Source organism: Solea solea, chromosome 10 (assembly GCF_958295425.1).
Source record: "Solea solea chromosome 10, fSolSol10.1, whole genome shotgun sequence".
Lineage (NCBI taxonomy): Eukaryota > Metazoa > Chordata > Actinopteri > Pleuronectiformes > Soleidae > Solea > Solea solea.
In genome coordinates, this window is record NC_081143.1 from 20913324 (window position 1) to 20932715 (window position 19392).

General features: G+C 41.1%; 1 protein-coding gene across 5 annotated transcripts in view; it reads right to left on the reverse strand.

Moving 5' to 3' along the window:
- LOC131466799 (complement C3-like) overlaps window positions 1-19392 on the reverse strand; it is a 35729-nt gene that overhangs the window by 2534 nt on the left and 13803 nt on the right. For 4 of the 5 annotated variants that reach the window (XM_058640245.1, XM_058640246.1, XM_058640249.1 and 1 more), the window contains 33 exons: window positions 18764-18846; window positions 18545-18632; window positions 17351-17453; window positions 16986-17106; window positions 16742-16857; window positions 16473-16619; window positions 15713-15812; window positions 15504-15598; window positions 15229-15420; window positions 14915-15067; window positions 14519-14648; window positions 14029-14097; window positions 13304-13415; window positions 13141-13220; window positions 12503-12642; window positions 11008-11220; window positions 6920-6983; window positions 6721-6810; window positions 6442-6645; window positions 6047-6122; window positions 5751-5910; window positions 5546-5641; window positions 3480-3630; window positions 3179-3264; window positions 2474-2551; window positions 2224-2379; window positions 1939-2001; window positions 1763-1844; window positions 1630-1678; window positions 1153-1243; window positions 962-1051; window positions 375-477; window positions 170-259 (listed from right to left, as the gene is read on the reverse strand). In XM_058640245.1, the coding sequence (XP_058496228.1) occupies window positions 170-259; window positions 375-477; window positions 962-1051; window positions 1153-1243; window positions 1630-1678; window positions 1763-1844; window positions 1939-2001; window positions 2224-2379; window positions 2474-2551; window positions 3179-3264; window positions 3480-3630; window positions 5546-5641; window positions 5751-5910; window positions 6047-6122; window positions 6442-6645; window positions 6721-6810; window positions 6920-6983; window positions 11008-11220; window positions 12503-12642; window positions 13141-13220; window positions 13304-13415; window positions 14029-14097; window positions 14519-14648; window positions 14915-15067; window positions 15229-15420; window positions 15504-15598; window positions 15713-15812; window positions 16473-16619; window positions 16742-16857; window positions 16986-17106; window positions 17351-17453; window positions 18545-18632; window positions 18764-18846 (3671 nt within the window). The remainder of the gene's footprint in view (window positions 1-169; window positions 260-374; window positions 478-961; window positions 1052-1152; window positions 1244-1629; window positions 1679-1762; window positions 1845-1938; window positions 2002-2223; window positions 2380-2473; window positions 2552-3178; window positions 3265-3479; window positions 3631-5545; window positions 5642-5750; window positions 5911-6046; window positions 6123-6441; window positions 6646-6720; window positions 6811-6919; window positions 6984-11007; window positions 11221-12502; window positions 12643-13140; window positions 13221-13303; window positions 13416-14028; window positions 14098-14518; window positions 14649-14914; window positions 15068-15228; window positions 15421-15503; window positions 15599-15712; window positions 15813-16472; window positions 16620-16741; window positions 16858-16985; window positions 17107-17350; window positions 17454-18544; window positions 18633-18763; window positions 18847-19392) is intronic. The other variant, XM_058640247.1, reaches the window with a different exon arrangement.

A 19392-nucleotide genomic window follows, 5' to 3' on the forward strand; every position in this document is an offset into this window, starting at 1 on the left:
GGAGATCATGACGACGTCTAGTGTTACTGAGGGTAAGTATTTAGAGGATGAGAAGGTGATGTTGTAAACAGCAGAATGACAAATGACCAGTTCTTTATGATATTTCTAGTTACTATGAGTTCCTTCAGTACTTTCAGCTGCATCTTCAGAGAGACACTATAGTGTTTACCTTCAGCACATGTGCATTCTGCATCTCTACAGAGCCTCAGCAGCTGCCCATCTTTCCTCTCTGGATGGTAGAATTTCACACATTGTGTTTCTGCAATGATAAAGACACCCATTGATGAAATGTGCATTCAATCCAACACTGTTAACACTGCTAATCTGTCTATGTACTCTCTATCCAGATCTATCCAAGTGTCTTTAAGGCTTACGGTCATCATATTCATAGACAGATACAGCCGCTGGTTGCATGACGCCCACTTTCAGAGTCTGGTGGATCCTAAAAGTGATCTCCTCTGATCGTGTGTGAGAAACCTGTGGAGAAATGTAAAGCAAAGATGAGAAGTGAGGTTGTCTGAGAGGTCTGGGACAATATGCTTTTATCACAATACTCGGGTGCTGATTCAATTTTAAAAAACAATAACCCATGGGTGATATTTCCAAAATCAATGCACATCACATGATGGTCAGTCTGACATTTAGCTACGCTGAATGTGTTCATTTAAGTTAACAGCTACATTAGCCCCTGCTAATTCTTACTACTCAGTGTGAACTGTTGCTGTAATAAAATAAAATCAAATCCTGGGAGATTCTCAAAACAGGACACAGCTCAAATGTGAGCCTTAAATAAACGCGCCAAACATGAAACTGAAAAATGTCTTTTAAAACCCTGGATTGCAATATAGACACAAATAATTTGAAGTAAAATGGCAACTCCTTCTTTTGGCTGTTTCTGTTCATCAAGTGAAAACAAACGTTGCCATTCTGGAGGAGAGAACATTTTTCTATTCTATTATACCTTGTCCAGGTAGATGATCAATGAACCTCTCTCTGACAGAACTGTGTCCATCTCATATTTTGCAATGGTACGGGCTCGTCCTTGGGCCAACTAGACACAAGCATACAGAGTCAGAGACCTTTCAAAGCCATGAACATCATGTTTTTATCTTTTTCTTTGCACAATTGTAAGTGTGTGTGTAAAAATCTTACCAAGTCCAGGTCATTTGTGTTGACAGTGAAGCCAGTTAGTAAGCCAATATCCAAGATTGACATAGTTGCATCGTGATCCTTGTTCTTATATCTGTGCAATAAAAGGACACATTCGATTAAAAAATACACAATCGTAGTGAGAAAGACATGAAGTAACAAAGAAACCAGGGCTTGTGAGAAAATGTCCTGTAATAAAGGTCCAGTGTGTAAGAATTAATGACATTTCAATGGTTATATTTTGGCTTTATGTGGGGGACCGAGCTCCCATTCCAAAATGTGAAACTGAAGTCAATTCAGTTTCACCTTTGCCTTAAGTACATATAAAAGGCTTATTATAAAGGTACAAAAAAAGATTTTTATTTTAAATTAATTGTACAAATATACTTATGAATAGTATATTCAGCTTCTGGCAATAAGCCCTCGTAAAAGTTTTACACTGGACCTTTTAAACCAGCATCATTTCTTAGCTGTACTTACAAGACTTCTATTCTCAGTTTGTATATCGCCTCATCCTCATCCATTTTCTCTGTAAAAGCAAAATACTACATGAGCATGTAATCTTTTGTCATGGCACAGAATCATTTTCAAATAGCAGAGGGCATAAAATGACCTGGAATAAGCTCCACTGACAAGTTAAACTTCTGACAGTCACTCTCTTTTTCCTTCGGCAGAGCGTAATACAGTGACACCATCTGTTAACACAGGAACAAAGTGCATTTTTGTATTGCATGGGTTTAATAGAATGTATTAATACATGATTGAAAAACAGAAACATGCTTTATTTACCTTCAGTGTTGCTTCTCCAGTTCCTGTCGCAGTCACTTTAACATCCTGGTTTATATCACTGAACTGTGAGGATCAAAATAAAAACAGAAGAAACAAGGCAATTAGTGATGGCAGACTTCACCCCATTCACGCAAGCCTCTGGCGGCCTCTGTTGGTCATGTTGTGGAAGTGCGAAATGACAGCCAGACACACATACAGAGCCACCAAAAGCAATAACTAGATGATCAGAAAAAACGGATCGATTACAACCACTGACAGAGTGTGTGACAGAGCGTGCATGCTCACTTTTAAAGTTCTGGTCGTGTGGTGGTTGTTCCTGTTGAAGTTGATCTTCTCTGGCTTGGCCCTGTGAGGCAAATGGATGTCCACATACAGATCATACTCTTGTTCTTGAGCACTGGCCCAGTATTCTGCTACAGCCTGGTACACTATCATCGTAGCCTGGACAGAAAAACAACAGTAATAAAACGTCCATTGACCTGCAAGTTTTGTAAGAAAAAAAAGAGCTAGAGGTCAAGTTGGGATGTCCTGTTACCTGAGTTGAGCCATAGCCTCCACCATCCCTCTGCTGTTTGTTGAACCATCTCACAATAGGTCTAGCTTCTTCCAAGGCCTTTATTAACAGAAGGTGAGAAAAGGTTTGAAGCACACCATATAAAGGTCTGCAGTAGTAAATTAACCAAACCATTTTCTACATAACATTACATGTCATTTAGCAGACGCTTTTATCCAAAGCGACTTACAATGGAATCAAGTACAATTAGCCAGGGGTGGAATCGAACTTGCGACCATGATGTCTTTGGTACACAAGGTAGGGTCTTAACCACTGAGCCACTCCACTTTATCCTCCACATGAGGGTCAAGGGGGTGCTGTGCCAATCTCAGCTGACATAGGGCGATAGGCGTGGTCCACCCTGGACAGTTCGCAAGTCCATCACAAGTCCACATATAGAGACAAATTCACTTCACTCTCACACCTCTGGTCAATTTAGAGTGTCCAATTTACCTAATCCCCATATTGCATGTTTTGGACTGTAGGAGGAAACCGGAGAACCCAGAGAGAACCCATGCACACACGGGGAGAAACATGCATTAAAGATTTGTGAGAATGTTTGGAAAGTATAGCTTTGGACGCTTATAAAGTCACTAATGCAAACATATGGAAGAAGTTCTAGAGAAAAATTGCAAAATATTGAAAATTAGATTTTTCAGGACCCGCAATGAACTTGCAGAGATTCACCTTGGCCTTGACCAGAGCAAGAAGAGCATAAGCTGTGGCCTCTAATGTATAAACACTTCCTTTAGGAACATTCCAGTGGGACAACTCTGTAAGAAAAACACAGGCAAATTAATTTAAGTTAATATTTCTGAAAGAAATCATGTACAATGAATTCCCATTGCAGTGAGTAGGACAGAAATATACAATATTTATATCTTTACATATTTAATACATAATATCCACTACATTATTTTTTTAGACTAAAGGTAACAATTACTCTTGGAAGTGTTTTTTTTCTTGTATTGGAAAACTGTAACTGCACCTGGGGAAGCAAAATTGTAGAAGATCTCTCTGTTCAGTTTGTCTTCGTTGGCCAGGGCGTATGATGACATGGCTACAGCATATGGGTTGGTGAGGCTGGACAAACGCCTCTCCAGGTAGGCCACGGCTTTGTCAGTACTTCCAGGCAGACTCTGGACATCAGGAAAGCAAGAAACAGAGAAATGATGGGAGGACTGAGTGTGACAGGCGAACAGACAAACAGCAGGTATCCTGTGCAAACATGAGAGGATGAGACAATAGTAATCCATTTATCTGTATCTAGAGAGCGAGTAATGAGTACTACTTCATACTTCAAGATACCAACATACAGTAAGTGACATAATCAGGGCTCCAGACTGTGACCAAAATTTTAATGTGAAACGTGGAGGGTCCTTGAGTTTATGGATCGCATGTATCTCCAAACAGTGAAGAAGGAGAATTTAAATACCAAGGCACATGAGATCAGCGATTGTGAACGATGGCTAAATGCACCATCGATGAGTACTTTCTCCCTAGTAAGCCTGGTGTGCGAGAGACAAATTCTGACCTAGAGGATAAATACAAATCAGATTCTGAAGAAACCGGTCTGGCAAAAAAAATCCACAAGATCCAGTTTTTGTGAGGAATGGCTGTGCAAGTTTACCTGGCTATGGTACTCCAAAAAAACGAATTAATTGAGCTGTAAATTCTGCTGTCGATACCCGCAACATGCAGGGAACACAGAATTTGCAGAAAATGCTGTCACTACACAGTTAAAATGCTCATCAAACGTGCCGTGACAACTCCACGACTATCACGTAAACGTGTTACAATCTGTGATTGAACATATGTCAGTACGCACACTTACGTAGGATATACACAGGAGGTAAAAGATGGGATTCACGTGTATTGAGTTACGTAATGATGGAATAAAGTCGAGCTAAAGACAATCCACCGTCTCCTCATATATAACATAGCACAACTACTGGTTGCATTTAGAAGATAAGAGGCTGCTAGTCAGTGCACCAAGGAGGAAAATAAATATTGACGTTTAACAAAGCCTTCTACACTGCCTGGCCAAAAAAAACGTTGCCACCTAAAAAAAAGGGTCACAACGAACACCACCCTCGTTGACCCGGCCCAGGACTGGAAAATGCAGGTCAACCTTGACCACAAACTTGGCTTTCCAACAGAGATAAGAACAGCTAATCTCACACAGGTGTCGCTGTTGAGCCCTCTGGAGGTATCGTGGGTCTAAATCAGTGAAACACTGAAGATGGAGGGTGCCCACTGTCTGACCCCAATGACGTCTTCACCCCTCTCCCACTCAAGACTTAACCTTGTCTTAAGTGACACTTTTTAAATAATCATGATAAGATATAAATTAGTAAGTATAACACAGAACAAGGTTTCTAACACCGATCTAGGTCCTACTGAAACGTGGATTGTTTGGTCAGCTTTTCCTTATACTCCTTTCAGAAATGGCTGTGATGCCAATCTGGCTAGAGACGAGTATCAATCCATGAAGATATTCATTTTCAGGAACTACATGGACAAGTCTTACTGTGCCTCTTGGGACAAAGTTGCCATTTTGCTCAGAATACAAGGTACATACCATGCTCTCATAATCTATTTGGCAATTATGTCTTTTTTACGAAATAAAACTTAACTAATGTTCTGTTCATCCTACTACTTGTGCATCATGCTGATCCTCCCAGTCTCTGTGTGTGAGAGGGGATGTAGACACTGCATAGGGCTTGATTCAAATCAGTATGGAGGGACCTAGCTTCATATTGATTTGATGAGTTTGATGCCAAGGAGGCTGTACATATGAGGTTCAGTCAAGGTAAAAGGTCTAAGAGGTCAAATTACAAGGGCTCACCTTCTGAGCTACCCAATAGACCACAGGGGGATTTTGCTCTAAGGGTGAGTGAGGAAAGGCACTAGTTGTTCAGGCCTACTTTTTCTGTAGTGGCATTAAAGTTGTTGACTAGTGCCCCAGACTCTGTTTGGTTCATCACTTATGTGGAGTGAGTATGTGATGCAATAACAGTGGTGCAATACAATGCATGCAGGTGAGGTACTCACACTAACTGTGTCAGCACATAGCTTGCGTGACTCCTGCATGGCGATGAGGCAGAACGCCGTCATGGAGGCATCTGAATCTGAGCCTTGAACATCACCCTACACACACACAGAAAAATATTTTATTTGAATTTGCAAGTGTGTCGTAACGTTTTTGAATTAGCTGTCTTTTTGTCATTCATGATGTTACTGGAATGAGTTCACACACACTCATCTCTCTGTGGATCACCCTTCCGACTTCTCTGAACATGCCATCAGGTTGCTGTGCATTGGAAATCAGAAACTTGACAGCGTCACAGATTACATTCTTCTGCATTTCCACCAGGTTGTAGGACATGGCAAACACCTTGACCACATAAGCTGTGAGCCTTTGAGAGAGAAGAGATGGGGTGATTGTTAAGTTACATTAAACACATGAAATATACGCCCACGCTCACACAGTCAGAGATAGACGAGGATGTGGAAACATTTACATATGAGCTCATTTATATTTGAACGTCTCACCACGTGCTACTTTTGGCCCTGGGCCATGCTGAAAAAGATCCATCTCGTTTACGGAAGGCGAGTTCATTATTGTAGCCTGGATGCAAACAAAACACACTATTTTCCAAGTGCCATTAAGTCCATGTTTACACACATATATATATATATATATATATATATATATATATATACCAGAGCCACTAATTGAATGTGATATATAAATATATATCACATTCAATTAGTGGCTCTGTAAATCTGCAGGAGTAGTTTGTTGTCTACCACACTGTTTGACACCATTTCAAGTGAAGTCCACTTTATTACTAGAGCACATTTAAAAAAACAGTCAAGGTTGACCAACATGCTTTACAGATTTAAAATTTCAGCCACAGAGAGGAATGAAATAATCATGATCTCACCGGTCCTGATATGCTGGAGGGTTTCATTCCGTCTCTGAACGCCCACAGTTTCCCACTGGTTAGTTTTGTCCAAATACATGGTTGCGATGACGGGTAGAGTCATGTGGATCATGTTGTGCTCTCCACAGCCGTGTGGCAACTGGATCAATGAAGTCATCGACTCCCCACTAATGACGTTCTCCACCAATGGACCAACTTCACTCCCTGCACATGCATAACCAGAACAATCAAAACACTATCAATCAACAGGAAGAAACAAGTAAATAAGTGATATCCCACCTGTCACAGAGATCTGTGTGCCTGTAGGTGTGTTAGGAACCCAGTCTTTCTTTGGAATTCCACTATTAAGGATTTCTTCTTGTTTTCCTCCTGGAGGAAGAAACAGGCAAGTTTGGGGGGTGGGGGAATCATTTTGCATCAGTTCAAACACACAACACAGAATGATTAAAAAGTGAAGGCATTCAATGTATGAACTCACCGGCATCTTTGTGTGAGGGGTCTAGAATTATAGTCTGTACAGACTTAATTAGTACACCTTCAGGCTGGAAAAACAACAACACAAACATTATAATCACAACTATTTTATAAGTTTATTCATTCTGTATATGTTGGGGCATGGGCTGGGGTATCCCCGAGCAAGGTACCCAAACTCCCATTTGCTCCCCGGGCATTGTTCAGTGGCTGCCCCCTGCTCCTAATTGTAGGAAGGTTTCAAGTAGAGGATGGGTTAAATGCAGAGAAGACAAAGACAAGTGCACAGAGTCTGAAGGAATGGGAACCCATTTCAGAGTGAATCATCATGGTGAGATTTACATTCCGCTGTCAAGACACAGCCACTATACAAGCATATGCCCCCACCAATGATGCAAGTGAAGCAGATAAGGAACTGTTCTATGTACAGCTGCAAGCCACCATGGCCAAGCGTAAGAAGAGAAACAGTAAACAGTGGGAATGAAGGAGGGATGGGAAAGCATGGCGTCGGAACCATGAACCACAACGGAGAACTCTTTGTCGACTTCTGCTCCTTGAACAACCTGGTAATAGGCGGCACCTTGTTTCCACATAAAATTCCACATATCACCCAATGGATCTGTTGAAAACCAGATAGACCACATTGCAATTTAAAGAAGACGGCAGGGAACACTACAGGACTGCAGAATAAAGAGAAGCGCTGATATCGGTTCGGACCACCGCCTACTTTTGGCCACCTGCTGGGCAAGACTCGCAGCTTGTAGGAAGACGAAACTGAAGACAACTAAGTATAATGTAGAGAGGCTGAAAGACCCAGAAACAAAACAAGAATTCGTTCTTACCTTGGCAAACCGCTTTGATGCTCCACGCTACAACTCAGATGACGTAGAGGAAAAAGATGAAATCGAAACTGAATGGTCTATCATCAAGGAAGCCTATACAAGCGCATGTGAAGAGGTTCTGGGGAAAGTTAAGAGAGAGAAGAATAAGTAGATGAATCAAGACACATGGGAGAAGGTGGAGGATTGCTATTGATAATAGCAAAACCAGGAACCAGAAGGCTAATGCTACGAAGCTCTATAACAGGGGTCGGCAACCTTTGTGACATGGAGTGCCAGTTTGAAATTTTCTTCTCATCTAGTGTGCCATTATCAACAATAACACAAAGTTAAATTATGACACAAAATACAAAAACATTTCCAATATACCTGGAATTTTATTCCATTCATAGAGCACATCTCAGTGCTCTATCTGCTCATGCTTAATAATAATAACTTTAAGAAAAAACATCTTAAAAAAACACTGCGTTTAACAAACATATTGCTCTGTCTGGGAAGATAGGCCAAACCAAAACTGAGACTACAGTACCTTGTACTGGAAGCTGTCACTCAAACCCATGAAATCAGGACACACATAAAGTTAGAAACACTGCGGTGCCAGCATGCCAGTGTTTATGCCACAGAGTGCCACCCGTGGCACGAGTGCCAAAGGTTGCCTACCCCTGCTCTATAACAAAGCAGACCAGAAAGTGAAAATAAGCTGTAGGAGAGACAAAAGGAAGTGGATCGTGGACATGGCCACGAAGGCAGAGGAGGCCGCGTCGAAGCAGGATATGAAAACCCTTTACAGAATCACAAAAACACTGAGTGGCAGAAGGAGATAAATTAACATGCCGGTACAAGACAAAGAGGGCAAGCTGCTTGCAACAAAGGAGGAAAAAATGGAACGCTGGAAAGAACACTTTGAAGAAATCCTCAACCGCACACCCCCACCAGATCCACCGGAAGTTGAACCTCAAACAGCATTGCTTGATATACGCACCGGACCACCAAGTTAGGCAGAGATTGGTAAGGCCATCAAATCACTAAAAAATGGTAAAGCCGCAGGACCTGATGGTATACCCCCAGAAGCTTGGAAAGAGGCAGGCAAGCTGTCTGTTGAAGCCCTCCACCCACTCCTTAGCAGAATATGGCAAGAAGAGAAGATGCCCCTAGACTGGAAGAAAGGTACCATCATTAAGATACCTAAGAAAGGAGATTTGACCCAGTGCAAGAACTGGCAGGGCATAATGCTCGTCTCAGCTGCCAGCAAGCTACTCTGCAGAATAATCCTTAACCGGACAGCAAACGCCATGGAATCCAAACTTAGAGACAACCAAGCAGGCTTCCGCCCAAACAGATTGTGTACCGACCAGGTTGCAACCCTGAGAATTATAGTTGAACTCACAACTGTATGCTGTTTTTGTAGACTAATTTGACTCAGTTGACAAGACCACACTATGGAACATCCTTTCCCACTACAGAACCCCTACAAAGATCATCAACATGATTAAAGTTTTCTACACTAACTTTCAAGCCCTGGTAGCACACGAGGAAAATCTGACAGAGGCTTTCAACAGGCACTTTCAACATGAGCAGAACACCTCTGCTCATAATAATCACACTAGACTGGATAATGAGGGAGACAGATGCCAGATGCGAGAGAAAACTCGAACCAAGTAGGACTAGCAATAGACGCAACTAAAACAAAAGAAATGCGGGTCAAAACAGCTGGGAAGGCCAACCCTGTGTGCTGCAGAGGAACAAAGCTGGAGAGAGTAAAGGAATTCACTTATTTCGGGAGCGTCATCAGCAACGATGGAGGGGGCCATAGGAAAGGCCAAGGCTGTGTTTGCCCAGTTAAAACCAGTCTGGAGGTCCAGGAGTATCTCCATCAAAACCAAACTACGGATCCTTGAATTAAATGTAAAGTCCATCCTGCTATATGGCTATGAAACGTGGGGCCTGACACAACTTAACATCAAGAAACACCAAACCATCATTAAGAGAGAACAGGCCAGGAACTGGTGGAAGTCACCATTAGAAGAAGGATATGGAGATGGATAGGCCAAAAGCCTCCTACAGCCATCACTAGATCTGCCCTTGAGTGGAATCCTCAAGGAAAGAGAAGGAGGGGAAGGCCACGGCTGTCTTGGAGGAAAGGGATCAACAAGGACTTAACCATAGCCAACACCTCGTGGCAAGAGGTGAGGAAGACCGCATGTGACCTGAAGTGGTGGAGACACTTCACTGAGGCCCTGTGCTCCCAGATGGGCGAAGAGGATTAAGTCAAATGAGTCAAGTAAGTTGTGGGCTGCAAACTCAATTTCTGTGCCACCCACTGCCACTGACACAATAACTCTCCTCATGGCACTTTAACACATGGGATTCCAGCAGAATGAGTAGAAAACAGGTTAGTTGCTAGGTGTTGGAATTAGGAACAATTCCAGATATAAAAAACCTTGGCACCCCTCCCTTAAATAAATCAACCAGAGAAGAAGAAAAAGGGGTCTGCAGTGTTGATGTAAAAAAAGGAGAGAGGAAGTTAAGGACAGATATGCTGGTGTGGATACTTTTCTCCTGGAGAGCAGCAAACATAGAACTCCAGCCAAGGTTAGCTGACGTTTTCTCACTCTTACTCCCTCTCTCTCTCATATAATTTGTCACTGGATATTTTTTGTTGCATTGTGTTGAGTCCTACTGTTGTAATTGTTTTTTCATACATCACAAAAAAATTCTAGAAATATTCTTATCGATTACTTCTTCCTAAACAGCTGAGAGTATATTGATTCCTTTTTCCTAATTTTCAGTTCTTCAACCAATAGCTGAGAGTATATACATGTGAATTAAGAGAAGACTGCTTCCCAAACTGACTTTATCACAGGAGATTGCTGTCCACTCCTTATTGTTGAAATCACTTTTTAATCAATTTTACAGACATAGGGCAAAAGGACGGGTCACCAGTGCATCGCAAGGCAAACACGTAGATACAAAAAAACATTCACTCAAAGCTATTGGCAATTGAGAGTGTCCAGTTAACCTCTGCATGTTTTTCAAACTCCATACAGAAAGGCCCTTGTCCTGACCAGGTTGCGAACCTGGGCCTTTTTGCTGCAAGGCAACATCACTAACCCGTAACGTGTGGCTCCAGAGATGTTAAGGACTCTTACATGTGTACATACACAACATATCTGTTGAAATTGGTCTGATGTCATCTAATGTTAAAGAACATCTTGACACACTGTTGTCATTTTAATATGGCGTCTGTTTCTCTTACCACCACCCGCAGCATCTTCATGACTCCATCATTGAGCGACAAGTTCTTCACGGCTGCTTTGACCTCAATCTTGAATCGTCCGTACTTCATGGGTATAATGATGAAGGGAACTGATCGTTTAGTCAGGGGCCCGACTGTGACATCCTGACGATATCTTGTACGTTTAGACGCTATACTGCACACATCCTCCATCTTAGTCAGATCCACACGCACCTTGGGAGAGAGGTGGAGAGAGGAGAATAAGAGACACCACAAAGTGAATCAGCTGCAAATGAAATACAGTTAGAGATATTTCCTTTACTGTTTCAGGTTCTATTAGTCATCAACAAAAAAAGAAAATATCAATAAAATAACATAACAATAACAATCTTAAAAAGGGACAATGATCCACAGCTAATTTAAAGCTGCAGTGTGTAATGTTTGGTTTTTGTTGTTGTCGTTATTATTCTGCAGATGGTTGTTCTTTGTAGTAACATTATATGTACTAGTGTAGTGCCCATCCAAAATTTGTTTTTGTGTGTGTTTTCAGTAATTGTGCAGGGAGACCTGTAACGCCTCCCGGAGGGGAGTGGTGTGAACAGTGTGTGGTTGGGTGCACTGTGTTCGTTGTCTGCCTCAGCTTCATGGCGCCTTGTCTGCCGTTGCAGCATTACTTGCCAGTCCAGCACTGCGTTCGTCATCTGCCTCAGCTTCACTGCGCCTTGTCTCACTCACAGTGCTGTGTGAGTGAGAGGGGGAGTGGCTGCAGTAGAGCGGCGAGAGTGGCGAAAGCCAATGTGTGCTTCTTTTACCGATATCTTTTGCATTACTTCTCCAAACAACGTCCAACTGCACTTACTCTGCCCATAGCAAGACACCTGTCAAGTTTGAAATCAATCGGATCATCGGTTCGAGAGATATGTGAGTCACAGACAGACGTTCCTAGAATTTATAGATAGATGTATGTATCCTTGATTTTTTATGCTCTGTCAAGAAATACTATCAGACCTGAGTGTGTTTGTGTGTATAGAATGGTGGTGCAGGGGCAAGTGGGGACAAGAAACACTTTTCTCATTAAAGCTGAATGATTATTCACATCTGAAACTTTTCATGGTCGCTTCTTTGTGTTTTTAGTTGTACTCACACCAGTTTGGTGCTGTCTCACTTTACTTATGCAATGTTGCAGTTGCCTCCATGTGTCCTGATATAAAACAAATCACTTTCTGTGCGCAACGCAGTAATGTCATAACGCAAGATCTAAAAATGGCTATCGCTACTGAAAAAAAGTCATATGGAACTGATGACATTGTGTGAGCTTATTTGACAGTGCTTTGACTGTAACTGACATTTATATTTACTAGATACACAGTTTTTATAATGAATGCATTGATTTAAATTGTTATTTGAGGCTATAGAGAAGAACCAGACAAATATACACTTTTTTTCCTTTTTGATTACAAGCTCCTGAGAAAAATATGATGGTCTCATTGATTGTGGCCTGAAACAACAGACTTACAGTGATAAAATCGGGGCTGTAGTTGTGGAGGATTGCCTTAATTTCTAGCTGCTCTCCACGGACAGCAGAGTAGGGCAGCATAAGGTCAATGAAGAAGTCCTTCCGGACAATCACTTCTAACGGCTCACTGACACAGATTCCTTTAAGAAGAGGAGGAGAAGTAAGTGAAAGAGATTTCACAATAGTCAGGTACAATCATAGATTGTATATACAAATTGACATTGTTTTCCAGTTTGAAAAGGGAAGTCGATGAAGTAAGATGGAAGTAGCAGTAAGCCAACAGGGACAACTCAATGGAAGTCTATGGGAAATTAGCACACCACAACACCTCCCTTATTGATCTATAATGACAGTAAACAAGGATTAATGGTCTCAGTGGCTACTTTCAGGTCTTCTGCAATAGAATATCATGTCAAAAATAGAGAGTAAAATTGATATAAAAGTCATGTCACATATGAGTGGACACCTGTGTAATTGACAGCTAGTATCGACCAATAGGTGCCTGGTAGCAGCTGATGAATGTCCATTTGCAAAAACTGTCATGGTTGTGGTTGAATTCACAAATCTCAAGACTGTGTCCATGTTGATATACAGTCTATGGATACAATTGAAACAACAGATATTCACTGAGTGCTCACCATGGGTTGTTGACAGACTAATGCCAGTCAACTGCCAGGTTGTGATTGAGTCTGGTAAAGGAACGTTTTTGTTGAATGCACTGAAACAAAGACAATTGTTGGGATTTTAGTGGTGTCATGAGTGCGGATATCTGTGTGTATGTCTGTGTGTGTGTTGCCTCACCAGTTGGGTGTGTTGCAAGAGGGCAGAATGATGTCTGTCCACAGCCAACTTTCAGGGAACCGAGTGCGAGACACTATCTCATTGCTGTCCATGTAACTGTCTTCAACCTCACCTAGAGAGACATTAAAAGTTCTTCCAGCAGCATTTGTAATCACATGCATCAGTGAGTAACGTATTCTGAATACTTGGATTACTTCCACATTGTATTGCATAGGTACGTTCATCATTCAGTGGAAGCACTACCATTACATTAGACTATCCTGAACCCAAATTTAATAATCTTGTGTTCATTCATTAATTTATTGTCTACTGCTTTTTCCTCAACATGGGGGGAGCTGTAGCCAATCCCAGCTGACATTGGGTGAAGGGCGGGGTTACACTCGGGACAGAGGTCTGATTGTGTTCAAAACATACAACAAACTACTTTGATTGAGCACAGGTCAGTGTGTATGTGGTCTACTGTAGTCAAGTCGATATATTGCCTGTGCAACCCCTGGCCCGGCACCCCATGGTGCACACCTGCACACGTGTGCTCACACTCTGGAGATGGATCATGTGATATTTTTGGTTCAGTTAGCTTCACTGGTCATTTTTGTTACCCGCACATGTGCAACTAAATACATTAGATGAATTACAGTACAAATGCAAGTAAAACACTTGCATTGTTCAGCCCTGTAATGTGACTGCACATTAAATCACTGCTGATTTAGAGCTGTGGTTCTTACTTGAGCTGCTTGTGACGTCCATAATAGGGGTTTGTCTTCTCCTCCTGCTGGGGGCTGGACATTTTAGTTCTGAAAATGCAACACAGAAAAAAGGTTGAACAGAGCCCAACAATGTTAGACTACACTTGTCTTTTGCAAGAAACAAATTTATTGGAACTTTTAAACTTTATACAACTTGAATTGTATGGTTAATTTGTTTTCACTTGCTCTGATGTCAAACAATCTTGTTAGGAGTTCAATATATCTGTTGTGGAGGTTTCTGCCTCCACCTAAACACAAAGCTGGTGAGAAGGATGTACTCTCTGGTCCAATTTTCGAAACAGTGCGACATGACAGGGGGAGTAAGGATTATCATATCTACTGTCTATTAGCCAGTAGAATGAGGACCGCAAAACTTCTACACCAAATTATTTTCCAAAACAATTTCACTATTGTTAAATGTCTTGATCCTGAGAGGATAGGGAGAAACCAAAAGTGAAAATAGTGTCACCTTGTCTGTAAGGAGTTCCAGAAGCTGTGCTGGATTCAAACAACAGCCCAGCATCGTAGAACACATTCATACCATCCTTTCCTCCACCAGGGGTGCAGCCTGTGTCATATTTCTCCACAATGTCCCACACCTGAACAGAGTGGAAGACATTTTCACACAGACATACAAACACACAAACCACAAAAATGAGGGTCCTGAGTGACAGTTTTCATCCTCCATGTCTTAACATGATGAATGGCATTAAAGTAAACCTTAACACTTGCATATAGTTTGTTTTAGAATGTATTGATCTGAACCATACACATACTAGAACATGCAAATTTCATTACACCACTTTTTATGTTGCACACCTTCCATAATTCAAAGATGAAAATTAATTAAAATAGTAATAATAACCTTTTTCTGGGTGAGGCGGTGCTTGTTATTCAGGAAGACTCCTTTGTCAACTGCCACCAGTCCAACTGTGGCTCCTGGATCTCCAGTAACCTTCAGACCAAACACCCTTCGAGGCTCATAGGATGTAGCAGGTCTCAAGGGTTCTAACTTCAGCTGATTGTAAAGTAAAGTGAACATTTTGTGTTTGTTAAAGCAGCACACACACACACACACACACACACACACACACACACACTTATTCTACATTTTATAGAAATATTGAATCTTGTTGTTCACTTATTTAAACTCCACTATATCAATATTGTGTGTCTCACCGAGCCCATGCAGGAGTCCTTGACATCCACCCAGACAGAATCTGATACCACTTCATTGTCATTTGGATGGTAGTAGGCTATGATGCGGAATGATGGCAGCATGTCTTTGATGATGGGAACGGTCAGGGAAATCATTACTTGTCCTCTTGTCCTGTAATGGCCATGTCGGATCAACTGACCTCTGCTCAGGATCTGGGGACACAGATTAAAACATCAGCATGGACCCAAACACAAGTTTATACAGAACGATCAGTAGGTCATAGCATGCGGCTCACCAGGTATGTGATATCAGTGTCTTGATTTGACGGCCTGTTCAAGTTGAGGATAAACTTCAGATTGTCTCCTAACTGTAGTTCTGCTGTATACACATCTGCGAAAGATGATTTTGTGATGAGTTCTGCACACTGGAAAGATTTTCATGATACTCTGTCATGATTAATGTGTTTTACCATTTGAAGTTACAGTATTTCAGGATTTTATTTACCTATGTTGATGTAGCTGTTGCTTTTAGTTTTATACGGAAGAGCTACCATGGTGGCTGATGCTTGTCTTTCCGGTGAAATACGAGGATCCCTGGTTGTTGCCTAAAATCAGAGACACAGACAGGTTTACAAACACAGCAATGTAAAGATATACAAAAGATCCCAGATCTGTACTGTTCTATCCAGTCGTATATAGTGAACTACTGACAATAACTGAAAAATGACAATATAGCCATTGTGTTATATCCTTTAGCCAATAACAGTGAGTGGGGCGGGACAAACAGGTTACAGTCGGTAAACACTGAAGGAGATGACAGGCATAGAGTGACACAGAGGTGGTCTCTTTTCTGTTAGCCACGTATTTCTACAACACTTGTGACATTCATACAATAATATATATATAGCAGTGAAATTAGAATTCATACTGTGAACATCTGCTAATAAAAGTAGGTTGTGACAAACTAACCCTGGACGTCTGTAGTCCTGAGTTTGAGCTTTGAATCATACGAGCCACCGCTTCAGCTAATGCAAGCTACCAGGTCTGTGTCTGAGGCAGTGTAATCTAATCTCTAAATAGTAGTTCATCTCGGTAGTATTACGTTAATCAGATCACAGAACAGTGTCAAGTAAAAGAAGTTACATAATTTGGTGATAGTGCCACTTTATTTTAAATATTGCAAGTAGATAAAATGTGAGTTGATTCAGCTTCCATTAAAAACAAAGTATGAAGGGAAAGCAAAGGAAGATGTTTCAGAGACTTACAGTGATTCTCAGAACTGATGCTCTTGCCTCTGTATTGATGGTAAGCTTTACAAGGCCATTAGCTGCAGTCAAACTATTCACTTCACCTGGATTCACCATCACAGCAACACCTTTAGCTGGAGTTTCATCTGGATTCACAACTTCAATCTGCCATGAAAGAAACAAACAGCCGAACAATAAGAATATATTGAACTGTCTTGTTAAATTATTCAGTAATTAGAATTATATTATTATATGTTATAATTGTAAATTATGAGTAAATGCATTACCGAAACATCGAAGGACATTCCTGGTTTGAAATATTTGGGCGTTCTCTTATAGTGAATGGTGTAGGGGGATGTAACGATCTGGATGCCTCTCACCTCTGCCTCCACCATTTCACTACCTGTTGAATTGATGTAGAAACACACACACTAACACTTTAACAGAAGGTGTTTGACATTTTGTTATTGATCATCAATGAAATTAAAATCAATCAAAAAATGATCATGTGACACGGACTGTTTTTCTTACCACTCTCTGTCAGCACACTGACTGCTACAAATATGGAACTCCCCACAAGCTGGTCGATATTCTGGAAGGTCTGTGTGATGTGTTCCCTCTTCAGTTTGGCCACTCCAGCACCATTTTCAATCTAATATGACATAGAAAGAAATAAGTGGACAGCTACAAACTACAAACCTAAAAAAAAAAAACACTTACATCAACTTTGATTTATTCTGATCATCATAAATACATAAACCATTTAACTGGTGGTGACAACAGGCAACTGGAAAACTGGAAAATAGTCTCTCTGATTGTGTGGTACATATAAAGCCTTAATTCAAAAAAACAATGATAACTGGCATAACTGGATAACTGGCTAAGTATGTCCTCACCGCTACTCTCTGAAGAGCGTTCGGAAAGCTCCTCTTCTGACCTTCATGCACAACCCCAAATACCACGTATGCTGTGCCAGTTACCTCTTCACCAAACAGATACCTGAAGCCACAAGAAACAGTTTCAATGGAAGCCGGACAAAAACAGCAACACAACCTCTTAATGACATCATTTATTTTCTCCTCCACTCAGCCCTTAATGATTCCAGTTCTGAAAGCCACAAAATAAAAAACAGCATACTGTTATGAACCTAGGTCACATGTTTTTGGTTTGTTTGGCACCATCATTTGCAGTTTCTCTCCTTTCAGAGAGCGTGACTGTGTGAGTGTGGTGTGGGTGTGTCTGGGTGATTGTCAGTCTCTCAGGTGGATGTCAGCAACCAGGTGGCATACTGAGTGGCTCATTTCAAGGAGATTGGCTCACCATGAAGAGATTGGGGCCTGGACTATATAAACCCTCCTTAACCCACACTCTGGGCTTTCTCCTCAACACCTTTCCAAGCAAATTGTGTGTGTGTTGTTAAAAAGATGTTGAAAGCAGTATTAGGTGAAAAGAGTACTGAAATACTCTACTCAAGTAAAAGTAGCTTGTTTAAAATGTACGCAAATGTATCTAATTACGGTGTTTGTTTTTATTTATTTTGAATTTTTTTAATTCAGGCAGGTACAGTAAATCCAAAAAAACATTTTAAAAAATACTGTAAGATAAGATAAAGATAAGTGGGTTGCTTTTTGTGTGTGGTATTTAAGTTCACTTTGAAATCTAAGTAGTTTTTTTTGCTTTTGACAGAGTTTTATTTTGTTTAGTCAAGGTAAATAATACTTGCTGTTGTGCTTGGACACAATTGTTAATTTTTATGTTAAATTTAAAAGGTAGCAATAGTCGGAGAGAGAAGCCATTTTGTTTCACCTTTCTTTTCTCCTGTTTGGAGCTTAGGTAAGCTTTTCTGTCCTTTCTTATTAGTTTTCTTTTTGGAGGTAAAATTAGGTTTAAAAAGAGTTTTTGTTTGTTATTTTGACATTGCTCTTCAGTGAAGTGAATAAAAGTGCTACACTTTGGCCGGCAGACTTATTTGGCTTTCTTTGGAAAGAGGAGTTGGAAGACACACACACACACATGCACGCGCATGCGCACACACACACACGCTACCCCTGGTTTCTATAGGCCAGGGACATAACACATACAGTACGTACGAAGCTTTGATGATGACAGTGAGATCGGGACTGTCCACATAGAAGAAGGAGCTCAAAGGCGTCAGCTTCACCTCAAAACCTGGCAGCACTGGAAATGTACATGTGTATGTGCATCAGAAAAGTAAAATCAGAAAGTAAATACTTACATTATGAGTTCTTGTTCTTTTTCTTACTCTAACAGTACAGGTAAAATGTAAACTTCAGGTAAAAGAGACGCACCATAGTCTTTGACCTCAAACTCTGCAGTGTAGCTCTGCTGTGGGTTGTTGCGGAATTTGGCCACCACTTTCCAGACTCCAGGACTGCGCGCGCGCACACACGCGCACACACACACACACACACACACACACACACACACACACACACACACACACACTTGTTTTTACAGTTGCAGGGTCCACACAGTTTTTATCACTTTGTAAAAAAAAAAGCAAAAGAAAAAGAAGCAACAACTCTACGGACAAATATGCGGACAGATGATCCACGATGGTGACCCCCAGAGAGGGAGAAGCCAGAAGGCTGATGTTCTCTCCACAGCTGACCATACCTCATATTCAAATGTGTTAAAACATGTTTGCAACTTAACATATCCACAGCTGCAAAAACAAAACAATTTATGTGGTATGACCGTCAAAGTGAGACAACTGTGACTACTAATGACAATTACTGGCCAATATTATATCTCACTATGATTGACCAATTCTGACAATCCCTATGACCATTATCAGGACTTAACTATAACTATGAGCCTTGGGAGACTTTATACAGCAGAGCTCTCAGACAAGCAAGCAGGGAAAGCTGTGATGAAGCAGCGGAGCTAAATCGTCATACAAAAACTGGGAAGCAAT